The following is a 12,119-nucleotide window of genomic DNA, read 5'->3' as shown; positions in this document are numbered from 1 at the left end:
TCAGGCTTATGTTTTTGAGAATGTTATTAATGTATTCATGCAATTATAAAGACAATTATTTATTAAATGCCAGTTATATGAACCATCTAATTATTAGTTTTACATTTTTATTAAATTGTTACACTTTTGCTACTTTAACAAAAGGAAACCCACAGCAGAACCAGAACCTCAGTGCAAGCGGCCATCTTCCAGAACCGACACACAAACAGAAAAACACACAAGTACTGAACCAGGAGTACTTTCTATGTAAGAGATAATGGCAGAAGTAATTGGAATGTGTTACTTTTAAACAGAAACTTAGAGATGATAGAAGACCATTTTGGTTGGATTTTATGCCAAACTGCCTTTTGGGCAAAACCCTTTTCTTCTTGTGCTGCATGTCTGAAGTGCAAACATGCAGAAAAAAATTGTTAAATGCACTACAAATACTCCACAACACAAACACACACACAAAAACAAATACAACAGTAAAACAATGCAAATGCAATTATAGACAATAGAAGCAAAAAGAAAACATGTTACAAATAGCAAAAACAACTGCAAATGTAAAATGTTGCAAACTCATAAGTGCATCAGGCCACTGTGGGAGTCTGGAGTAGGACATATTACCAACTTTCTGCTCTTCTATAATATTGTAAAAGACACTGCTTGAAAAAATAATGTAAACTTGTAAACACAAGTATAACATACAATTGTCTTCCTTTTTCCATCTTTCTTCTGGAAATCCTGTCTTTACTCAGCGTCCGGTCCATATGATCAACTAGTTGACCCCCTAGTTTTATTACTAGGGGGGTCTCATTGTGAAATGGACCCCCATGTTTATCGCTAGGGGGTAAACTCCCCCTAATGTTGTGGAGGATTTCCATTTTGTGGCGCGAGTTTGCAGTTTTTTATACTTGCTGCTATTTTTTTTGCTGTTTGCATAATTTTCCCTTTTGTTTGTTTTTCTGCAGTTGCAGCATTTTTCTTTGGCATTTGTTATTCATCATTTGAAGTGAATTTGACATTTGCATTGTGTTTGCACCTGTCAACCACCATAGAGAAGTCATGCTTAAAGCTGTCAGTTTGTACACTAAATAAGCCAGGAAGCATGTCACTGCTGCATCAAGTTGTTTCATAGCTAAACAGGAAAGAAAGTCAACAAACAAATGTGTCACAATGGACTGTAGCTTCTTCCTAGATCAAAATCTATAAGGACAGCTTTTTTCCAATCCCCATGAAATCAGCCCATTCTTGACACAAAATGCATTTCTTCTTGTGCTGTTTTGGAGAAAAGTCACACTAATAAGAACTGTGTTTACAACTCCAGTGTTCCTCTTGCAGTTCAAGAGAAAAATGTGAAGGAAAGTGATTCAAAAAGCACCTCTTTTAAGAGGTTGAATTATTAAATTGCTTAAACTCAAGCATTTCAATATGAAGCACAAACTTGTATAATACTTTAATTTTTCCCAATTGTCTCCATGGTAATCAAAGTACCAAGCATCCCATTTTCCTCCCTTTTTCCAGATACTTCCAGTGCCTTCCAAAGTTTGGCCTGTTTGCTCCGATCCACAAGGTGATCCGCATCGGCTTTCCCTCCACCAGCCCGGCCAAGGCCAAGAAGAGCAAGCGGGTGGCCATGGGGGTCTCCTCCCTGGCCCACAGCCCCAGCAGCTCCTCCATCAGTTCAGTCAGCTCGGTGGCCTCCTCTGTGGGTGGACGCCCGAGCCGAGCTGGACTGGTAAGACGGCTGCAGTGTGCTCCAGGCTCACGCTGATAGCAGACGGGCTGTTTCAGCATGAGTGTGACGAGCAGTTTAAAGGATCTGGTTGGCAGTCAGTGGTGTGTGTGTGTGTGTTTGTTTGCTCTCTTGTGGAGCAGATCTCATCGCTCACGTCTTGGTCAGTTGTACTTTCATAAAAACCAAGCCAGGCTTCCCCCTACAGATCTTACATCACTTACTTAAACTTCTGGAATCCTTAAAACGTAGCCATGTCTGGAGGTCAAAAGCAGCAAACATGCCTTTGAATGTTTTTGGCTCCGTTCAGTCAGCAGACAAACGCAACTTCTTCATCACAGTCTGCACGGCTCAATTCGGATCATTTCATAGCAAAAAAATCTGATGTATGCCACATCGATACGTAGTACTAAACTGCATGTGTGTCTGATTGTTTTCAGAGCGTCTTCAGTCTGAACGCATTTTATCCGTCTTTTACATCATTGATGTGTGTCATAAACCTGAACCAATTTCTGAAACGATGCAAAAACCTCTGAAGATACTGAGCACAACTTTGAGAGTGCACCGCTGTGAGACGTCGATATTATTCTGGACATACAGGTCGCTTTGGGGTCGTAAGCTGTTCAAACAGAAGTCTGTTTTCAGACACTTTTACATTTAATTAGCAGTATGAACCATTACACACACAAAAAAATCAGATTTCAGCAAAATATCAGAAGTTGATCATCAAGACTTACCGTGTGAACGTATCTAGAGTTGGAGCATAACTCACTACAGGGTTGCCTATCTAGTGGTTGTTGGGTAAGTAAAACTCCACTGACAGGTTTATCACAAGGTTTGTCATGAAATTGGATTTAAACTGTGTTCTACTCATAGTTTCATCTCTAAATATGGATGTTATACATAGACATTTTTCTCTACTTTCACCCAGTTTTTTTTTCTTTTGTGAATTCAATAGAGTGGAGAAATCCAAACTAGAATTCATTTCCATTACTTACTTTCTGCTCTATAAACTGTATATCTACAATATAAAGCACTGTAAAAAATACCCAATAATATAAACATGTGGCTTCCTGACATTTCTGTCATTCAGGATTGTATTACTTCTTTCCCACACTGCTTATAGTTTTCTGTAATTTCCTGTTTATATGAGGCTTAAATGCTTATTTGTGTTGAAAAGAGTGATGATATGGTCCCTCTTTCCTTCTGCCCAGAAAAGGCAGAAAATCAGTGACTCAGCAATATCTAATTTTTTGGTTTATTATTGATCATTTCTTGTTAAGTGTTTAACAAGAAATGTTAAACACTTCCCATCTAAACTAGAATTCAGAGATAGCAAGTAAACATGGTTAACCAGGCTGGTTTTAACATTCTGCAAATTAAAAGAAGTTAAGGAACGGTTTTAGCCGCAGCCTAACAGAGAGCTTCATCCCATTTCAGACGTACTGTATCTTTAAGTCTAAGACTCAGAGTGGTCCCTGGCAGCAGACTGAAGTAGACGGGGCATCAGAGTATCTCACATTGATTTCTAGCTTCTGGTTACAAGCCAACACTTGGACAGAGAGCACTCCCCTCTACTTTCCTTAATTGTTGGCAGCGGCGTCAGACAGCACTGAAAGCAAGCTCTGTGAATTATCTGGTGGATCACCCTGACTGGGCACCAGATATTCAAAAATATTTGCCCCGTCACTTTCATTTAGCCGAGTGCTAAAGAGCAGAGGATTTTCTAGTATCTGCATAGCTAGTGTGTTGGTAGAAATTTACGTTAAATGTATATTCTGTTTTTGCAAGAAAAGGAGTATCTCCAAAAATATTTTTATTTTTTGTTCTCTCATTTGGCTGCTGAAGCAAAATTTTTATTTCTCTGGTTAATTCTGGTTAAAAATAAACAGTCTTAATAAAACCTTCCAGGAAATCTATGAAAAGAGGTCCCTCTAGTGGACAAACAACATGTTGCAGGGTGACATATTTGTAAGTGGTTTAAATGCTATTTTGGAGCTTTTGTTTATGTAGTATGCTCAAGAATAATAAAAATAATACGTTTTCTAGTTTTGAAAAGTTTTTATTGAAGAGAGATGCTGGCTGTAAACGTATAGATGAAATCCTGATTTCCAAAATGTTAATGTGATCTCTGAGACAATTTGTTGTCACTTTTGTCGAGAGATATCATACTTAAATAATTCCTGGACTTTTTAAGAAGAAGAAGACGATGATGAGGATGTTTTGATCCGACTCCTCATTCATAGGGATATTTTTGGGAGCTTTATTTAAGTAATAGTTCCACTGACAGATTATTTCATTTTTAATAAGATGTTTCCTATTTTATGAGATAATCTTCCAGAGGAACTAGTACTTTCTATTCAATATTCCAGAATTATAAGAAGCTCCTATATCTTGCTGAAAAGTTACTTGTAAGTTAATTTTGTGTTATTTTAAGTGTACTCTACAATAGATAGATAGAAAAAAGGAGTCAATTTTTGAGAAAAATCCAAATTTGCCTGTTTGTTTTAGAAAAATCCTGAGATCAATCCAGGAAGTCTATTTCCTTCCAAATGCTCGACTTTTCCAACTCAGAAATTTAAGGGGGTTTTTTTTCACGCAAATCTACTCCTTTTTAAATGTTTCTAGCTACAATAGCCCTAATACACTCTTGTGTGGTACACTTGAAATAATTAAAATTTAAGAATTAAGATATTTGCACTCAAAACTTGACCAAAAATACTTGGTAATATTCTGTGTTTTTGCTGTGTTTAATTTTCGTCCTAAGTCTCTGTCACAATACTGTGATATTTAGGGTAACATGGTACGCAGCGGGTTGGCAACAGACGTCCAGGCAGCTGATTCAACACTCGTCTCTTAATGCTTCATCTTCCTTCTCGCTTTAAGCTGACGGAAACGTCGTCGCGCTACGCCCGGAAGATCTCGGGCACCACGGCGCTCCAGGAGGCCCTGAAGGAGAAGCAACAGCACATCGAGCAGCTGCTGGCCGAGAGGGACCTGGAGCGCGCCGAGGTTGCCAAGGCAACCAGCCACATCTGCGAGGTGGAGAAGGAGCTGAGCGTCCTCAAGGCTCAGCATGTGCAGGTACAGAGAGATTCTGGGCATCCGGTGCATTTAACGCAACAAACCAGAATCAGTCGTCTTCTTCTGTGTTCTCAGTACTTGACGGAGAACGAGAGCGCCCTCCAGCAGGTCCAGACCATGTTGGCCAGCACACAGAAAGACAAGCTGGAACTGGCCAATCAGCTCGAAGAGGAGAAGAGGTGATGCCACTCACTTGTCTCTTTGTGACCACAGCTGTCAACAAAACATGCAATATTTAGTTGAATGTTGTCTGTAAATCATTTTGGATTGGAAACATACAGTACCTGTAAAAAGTATTCAGCCCCTTGGATTCTTTACCCCTTTTATTGCTTTTAGAAATCAATTATGATTCACAAAATCTGGCCTTTTTTGACAAAACAGGCCATGATAGTCTTCTGATAATCCAAAGAACCACTCAAGTGTTTTTTGGCAATAAGTTAATGTTTCTTGGTGTCTGGAAAATGAGCTGTTGGAGTTTAACGTAACAAATCAACTCGCACTGCCCTTCACTTGGCAACCCCAGCGAAACCCAGCCCGTTACCTAGCAACTCTATCACGTTTAGTCAGCTGGTTTTACTGCTGTGTGCGCTGTACAATGGCTGATGAAAAAGACAAGTGTTTTGTTGTTGACTTACCATCCAGAAAGCACTTGCTACATTCTTGTTGATTACGCAGGAGGCTTCACTTCTGCTTTTCAAAGATGTATGGGTGTAAAATTGCACATCTGTTTGCAGCCAGTTTTACATGTAAACGTAAATGTTGAGTTGGGGGGCGCGACCAGCAGCAGCTTCTTTGGATTTAAACCTCATTCTGAAAGGAGCTCAAAATAATCAGAACTGAGCAGACTGAAATCTGATTATCTAAGGATGATTTTGTGCAATAAATTAAATTTACATGTATGGCCCATGGACATATCCTAACCTGTCCAAAAAGCATCATAGGTCACCTTTAATAGTCCTTTGTTTTTAGAATAAAAACAATGATCATAAACTGTGCTTTTTTTGATTACTAGGTCAAAATGTTCTTTTTATCTTAAGCCAGAGAAGTTACTCAAATAAATTCCCCGTGAGCGGGTAAATTGGTTTTCTGTCGGTTTGCATGATTGCTCCAAGTCATTTGACTAAACTTTGTTCTTGGCTTTCGTCGTAATAATCAACATGTTTAAATGTTTACAGGAAAGTGGAGGACCTCCAGTTCAGAGTGGAAGAAGAGTCCATCACCAAAGGAGACCTGGAGGTAATTATCAGCATAAAATACCTGTCCAACTCGCTAACACTCAGTGTAGTCTGTGGACAAGATGAACATGGTATTTCAGAACCACTATCAGAGGTTTCATGAGGGCCAGATTAGTTCAGTTATGAGTCTTAGACAGAAAAATGCTCCAGATCAGATTTCTGCAACCAAAGAGCCATTTTTTCCTTCAAACTAAATAAGGCTCACTTATAGACACTGATATTACATAACCTTTTGACCATTTTTTTATATCCACAAAAATAAATATTATTAAAGAGTGTACATTTTTGTATTTCTTTTTTTTAAGGTTTTCTTAAAAGGAATGAACATTAAACATTTTGAACTAAAGATAAACATTTTTTTATGAAATATATGTTACTTGTAGTTTCGCTGTCAATGTTGTGGAAGTTCAATGCAATTATTCCATGAAAAACTGTTAAAACTTGAATTTGTTTTTATTGCAGCTTTTTTCTAAATAATAAAAAAAAAAAACACGTTGGCCGAGCCGTTGTGCTCCAAAAAGCCACTAGATTTACAACTGACATCTTTAAGTCAGTTCAGTTTTCAATTCAGTTTATTTATACAGCTCCAATTCCCAACAAATGTCGTCTCAACCACTTTACAATTCAACCACACATACATTCAAATTAATACAATTTTGCTTTTGCTTGTCTGAGTTTGTTTTCCTGCAGGGAGTTTAAAGGTTAGTTAATTAAAGATCGTTGCCGACTAACTCTTTTATTTTTTTGAATAATTATTAAGATGTTCAGAAGAAACCAACAGGACATCATTCATGTTGGTGTAGATCCAGTACATCCAGGACATGGCAACCCAAAACATTTGTCAGTTTTCCTTCTCGAGGCGTTTCTCGCAGTTTTTCCGTGGCTCGGTTAAGAATTGACTTAACTGACTGCATTTCATAGATTCTCAAATACTGTCAAATATTAATGACAAAGTTCTCACATCACTGAAGCCTTCAATTCATATTTCATTGTACTTTGTCAATAAAATCTTCAAACATTGAATCGTTAAAGGACTGGCATGTCTTTTGTATTAATCGCCTATAAAACAGAATGGAATCAGCAAAATGCTGACTTGATCAAATCCGACCTCGACCGAATCTTCAGCTTCACTCTGATCGTCTGTTGCCACTCCGTTGAGTTATTCCTCTCTGATCTGCATTCGTCTTTTTTCCCTTTCAGCCTTTCCTTTTCTCTTTCCTTTTTCTGTCTGTGTCTTTGTGTTTTTCCGTAGACTCAGACGAAATTGGAACATGCCCACATTCGTCAGCTTGAGCAGAGTCTGCTGCTCGAAAAATCGAGAGCAGAGACGCTCCAGAAAGAATTAGAGAGGCGAAGGGTAAAAAGCATGAGCCCGCTGCCTGTGCTTACTGTCCTGTGGTGTTCTGCCTCTTTGTCAACAGCATTTAAAATAAGCTGCTCTGGTTGAAGTCATCTCCTGTCTGCCTTTGGTGTCCACATTTTTAATTTAACCCTGAGGAATGCCGATTATAAACTTACAGAATATTAATTTAGACTTGGTTACCTTTGCAATATAGATATAATTGAAACATAATTAGCATTTTTTTGTCAACTCTACCTGTGTTGATATTTGTCTGTGTTTCCAGTTACTGAAAAATATCTTAATACTGGTAACTGATCACTCCTACAATTGATTTAGTGACCAGTCGTAATTGTTGTGTTTTTAGACTGTAGGAGGAAGCTGGAGTACCATGAGAAAACCTATTCATGCTTAAGGAGAGAGCATGTAAATGACCAACGATATGTTTCCAGCTATGCACCACTGTGCAGCCTAATATGGTATTAACTTAGTTTAGTTTATTTTGTCCGATTTTAGTTACGTTTTGCCTTAGCTTTGCTTATTTTAGCTTATTTAAGTTTAGATTTTGCCTTAGCTCATTTTATTTTACAGTAGATTACTTTGGCTTATCTTTATAAGCTTTTTGTCTTAACTTATTTTAGCTTACCTTAGTTTAGTTTTGCCTTAGCTTATTTTATTTTATGATACTTTAGTTTATCTTAGTTTATGTTACGTTAGGATATTTTAGTTTAGCATAATTTAGCTTATCTTAGTTTAGTTTTGCCTTACTTTAGCTTATTTTTTATTGGGATATTTTAGCTTAGGTTATTTTATCTTAGTTTAATCTTTCCATAGATAAGCTTATTTTAGCTTATAGGGTTGTGCTAAGGGAAAGGGGGTTTAGTTTTTATCAGCTTATTATTTTCGGATACTTTAGCTCAGCTTACTTTAACTTACCTTAGTTTAATTTTTTGCTTTATTTATGTCAGTTTGTTGTAAGTATCAGATCCCAGATTTGATCATTTTCTTTGTACTTTTGTAAAACAAAGCAGGAATCAAACAGCTACTGATGCTATAAAACAAAGGGACACATAACAAGCAGGCGGACAGCTTCATTGTTTACTTTTTTGCACACTTTCCAGAATGTGTATCCTTTAGCTCCTTATCTATTTTTGTGTGGTTATGTAATTTTTAAAGCTTGAAACGGTTGTGGATGATTGTGGGATAAATCATAGAGATCATTTCCATGATGTCCTGTGTAGAGCCTTTATTTGCTGCACTGCACCTCCTAGTGAGAGTCTCATCAATAATGAACAGGGCACCACTCTTTTTTTATTTTCTTCAAGATTTTGAAGATAACTAATCATTTTGAAACACTTGATTACTGCTTCTGTCAACAGGGAAGACGCAGTCATGTTGCAGAATCCTTGAGGTTGGGCAACAGAACCAAGGTGAAAACAAAGATGCCATCTTGTTTTGGCTTTGATCCACTGCTGAGCTGTCTCAACTCTCGACTTCAAATTGACTTCAGATGCTCTCGGCGACATTAACCTTGCATAGACTCTTCTGTTTTCTGGTTTCACTCCTGTGTTTCTGCATCTGGATGCAGTTCAGGAGAATGTGTTAAAAACTCTGCAGCCGATTGTTTTTCCACACGGTTGTACTGTGTGTCGTGCAGCAGGTCTTTCTCCTCGATCTTCTTTTTGAATACATATGTGTGTGTGCGTGTGTGTGTGTGTTTGTGTGTGTGTGTGTGTGTGTGTGTGTGTGTGCGTGTGTGTGTGTGTTTGGGGGGGGGGGGGGTTGCGTACATGTGCGTGTGGAATGTTTACAGAACTGACACTTTTCAGGTTTGTTTTTGGCTTCCTCACATTTGCTTGGCTGCTTTTAGATGATCAAACAGAAAATGGCCTTCTCTCATCTTCTGCTTCTTTGGACAGTGACACATTGATCATTTGGCTCATTTATACATTTTGGAAATGATGCATTGACTTTTAACTTTAATATATTTCAGCTTTTATTATCCTGCTGGTACCCTTACTTTGATGCTAGTCTCCTGAAATAAAGACAAAGTTCACTAATGGCTATCAGGATAGAAACTATTGGACGCATCAGCAAGATTTGGCTCTAATAATGAAAAAGACTTAAATCTCATTTAATTATTGCTTTTATATTAATAGAGAGGAAATCTAGCTGCATAAATTGTTGCTTAGGATTATAAACCTACAGAAGATAATCACCTGGTCTGCTTTCAAGTGCCTCCTTATTCATCGTTTTGGATCCCAGCCTGTAAATGCAGTCTTAATTAACCTTGCAAACAACAGAACAATGTTACACAGCAGGGCAGCAAAGCCAGCAACAATCTTCTTCAAGAGACGAATAAACAAATCAACAGGGCTAAATGCTGGTTAAATATTGACCTGTTATTTAATTGTACTTGCTTGGTCAGCTCATAGGTTTGTACGTTTATGTTTTATCCAACCTACTTCAATTTCATGCCTGTAAACAAACAGTGTCGTAACAATCAACTTAACTGTTTTGCGTATGTTTCTGTTTCACTTGGTAGATGGGTATTTTTGGAGTAAAATCTCTCAAGTCTTATAAAATATGTGGTAGAGCCACGTCAGAAATGCTTCATGACAGCTCACTCTTTTTCATATCAAAGTTTCTAAGTGTAATACGGAGCTCTAGGGAGTTAGTGTCAACTAAGTGGCCAAAGTGGCATCAACATTAGCCAGACCATTGTGGAGGACGACAACAACCAGATCCTCTGAGACTAAGGAACCGTTGGACCTTCAGAGACTATGAAAGACTTGGCATCAGCTGGACCATCAAATACTGAAGAGGGATTGGTCTTACTTGGACTGAGAACATGGTGTCTGGAGCTTTAGAGACTCAAAAGGTGACTTCAGGAACCTTGGAGATTGAATTGGTGTCAGTACTCTGACCCTCAGAGACTTCACAAGTGTTTGCATGAGCCAGACTATTGGAAACTGAAGACGCTCTGGTGTCACTCAGATATCCAGAGACTGAAGACAGTTGGCTGAACCTTCAGAGCCTGAAAGATTGTTGATTGAACCCGCTGAGTCTGAAGAACCAACTGCTCCCTGACCCTAGGAGACTGAAGAGCCATCTCCATTCACTTGATCCACCAACAGGGCTGTGATGGTGGCTCTTGTTGCTATGTGGAAGATAAATCGGGAAGCCGGACATACAGAGGTGGCTTAAAAGAGGGATTACTCTTCTGTGTATTTAGTTTGAGGAAAAACTTCAGATCAGGGGGGCCCCAGCATTAAGACCTACCATCCTATAACTTTTAGTTGCATCTCTTCTCCAACTCCAACATGCCTGAATCGATTATGTTGTAAAGACAAAAAGCTAAACGGTTTTTTTAATCAATGGATGTGTTTGAATATGAGAGGAAGCCAAACGTTGACCAATCTGTCGCTGTCCACATATTTTATTTGTCATTTATATCCACTGCAATGCACCTTGCGCCTCAAGTCTTCAGCAGTTTCTCTTTTGATTTCCGTTGTCCTGAAGCCTGATCTCTGCTCGTTTCCTGGCTTAGATTTTCTTTGTTCTGCGGATCGCAGTTTGAAGTTCTTCATCTTCAACCTCTGAAAGGAAACGTCTCAGAATCAGTGACGGAAGTTGTTTTGTGTCTCATCAGCAAACCACCGTAGAAGAGCAGAGTCGCATCATGCAGCTGGAGGAGGAGCTCGCCCTCCGAAGGGCTGAGATCAAAGACCTCCAGGGTCAGCTCAGACGGGTCGACGCGAGCTCCCAGCAGGAGGCCCAGGGGGCCGACGCCCCGCCGGAGACCGTCCTGCTGCGTGAACAGCTGCTGACGGTGGGCCGCGAGCACCACAAGGAGAGCAGCGAGCTCAAAGAAAAATACGAGACGGCGTTGGCGGCAAGCCAGCAGGAGGTGGAGTCGCTGAGGACAGTTGTGGAGAAACAGAGCGCTGAGATCGGCGAGATGAAGCAGAAAGTCCAACAAGCCACCAAGGAGAACGTGGAAATGATGGACTCCTGGAAGGTACTCTCTTACTGCTTGGTCTTCAGATTGTAGAGCTGAAGGTAGAACAGCGGCGACACTTCATTACTTATTACTTTAACAGCACTTTCTTGATTTCAGCTTAAATGTGACTTGTTTTGTGTTTTGCACAGGCTAAGTTCGACATGTTGGTGACTGACCATCAGCGATCCTTGGAGGAGCTGAAGGCATCGCTGAACAGAGGTCAGTCTGCTCCACAAGGCCAAGAGCAGGACGCCCAGGAGCTGAGGACCACTCTGGAGAGCCTAAAGATGGAGCACCAGCTGGAGGTGGAGAACTTGAAGGCCAAACACAAGATCGAAGCCGCCATTCTGATCAAGGAGCGCGAGGATCTCTGCAATCGCCTTCAGGAGGCCAGAGACCAGCTGAATGAAGGCAGGTCTGACATGGAGGCTCGGAGCAGCAAGGCGGCGCTGAGTGAGGCCTCCCAGAAGCTGCAGAGGGCGGAGGCCAGGCTGGCAGAGATGGAGGTGCTCCGGGTGGAGCGGGACAAAACAACGACAGAGCTTCGAGACAGACTGGAGCTGTCAGAGAAGAAGATGACGGACTACCAGGCCCTGCAGAAGGCCCAGGCTGAGAGCCAGGAGGAGATCCAGAAGCTGGAGGAGAAGCTGAGGGTGACGGCAAACCAGCTGCAGGCAGTGCAGGCAGACCACTTTAAACCTCATGACGCAAACGTAAGCAGCTGAGGAGAAGATCTGAGCT

General features: G+C 40.1%; 1 protein-coding gene across 4 annotated transcripts in view; it reads left to right on the top strand.

The window, feature by feature from the left end:
- clip2 (CAP-GLY domain containing linker protein 2) overlaps positions 1-12,119 on the top strand; it is a 33,213-nt gene that overhangs the window by 14,456 nt on the left and 6,638 nt on the right. For 2 of the 4 annotated variants that reach the window (XM_008428492.3, XM_081615512.1), the window contains exons 5-11: positions 1,507-1,720; positions 4,604-4,801; positions 4,877-4,980; positions 5,977-6,037; positions 7,289-7,393; positions 11,028-11,396; positions 11,528-12,091. In XM_008428492.3, coding sequence (XP_008426714.1) covers positions 1,507-1,720; positions 4,604-4,801; positions 4,877-4,980; positions 5,977-6,037; positions 7,289-7,393; positions 11,028-11,396; positions 11,528-12,091 — 1,615 coding nt within the window. Of the gene's footprint in view, positions 1-1,506; positions 1,721-4,603; positions 4,802-4,876; positions 4,981-5,976; positions 6,038-7,288; positions 7,394-8,754; positions 8,806-11,027; positions 11,397-11,527; positions 12,092-12,119 lie in introns of all 4 variants that reach the window. The other 2 variants (XM_008428493.3, XM_008428495.3) reach the window with 2 other exon arrangements.

This window comes from Poecilia reticulata, chromosome 14, assembly GCF_904066995.2.
Source record: "Poecilia reticulata chromosome 14, P_reticulata-male-v2, whole genome shotgun sequence".
Lineage (NCBI taxonomy): Eukaryota > Metazoa > Chordata > Actinopteri > Cyprinodontiformes > Poeciliidae > Poecilia > Poecilia reticulata.
The sequence above is the reverse complement of the archived record's forward strand: the minus strand, read 5'-3'. Positions and strand labels throughout refer to the sequence as shown.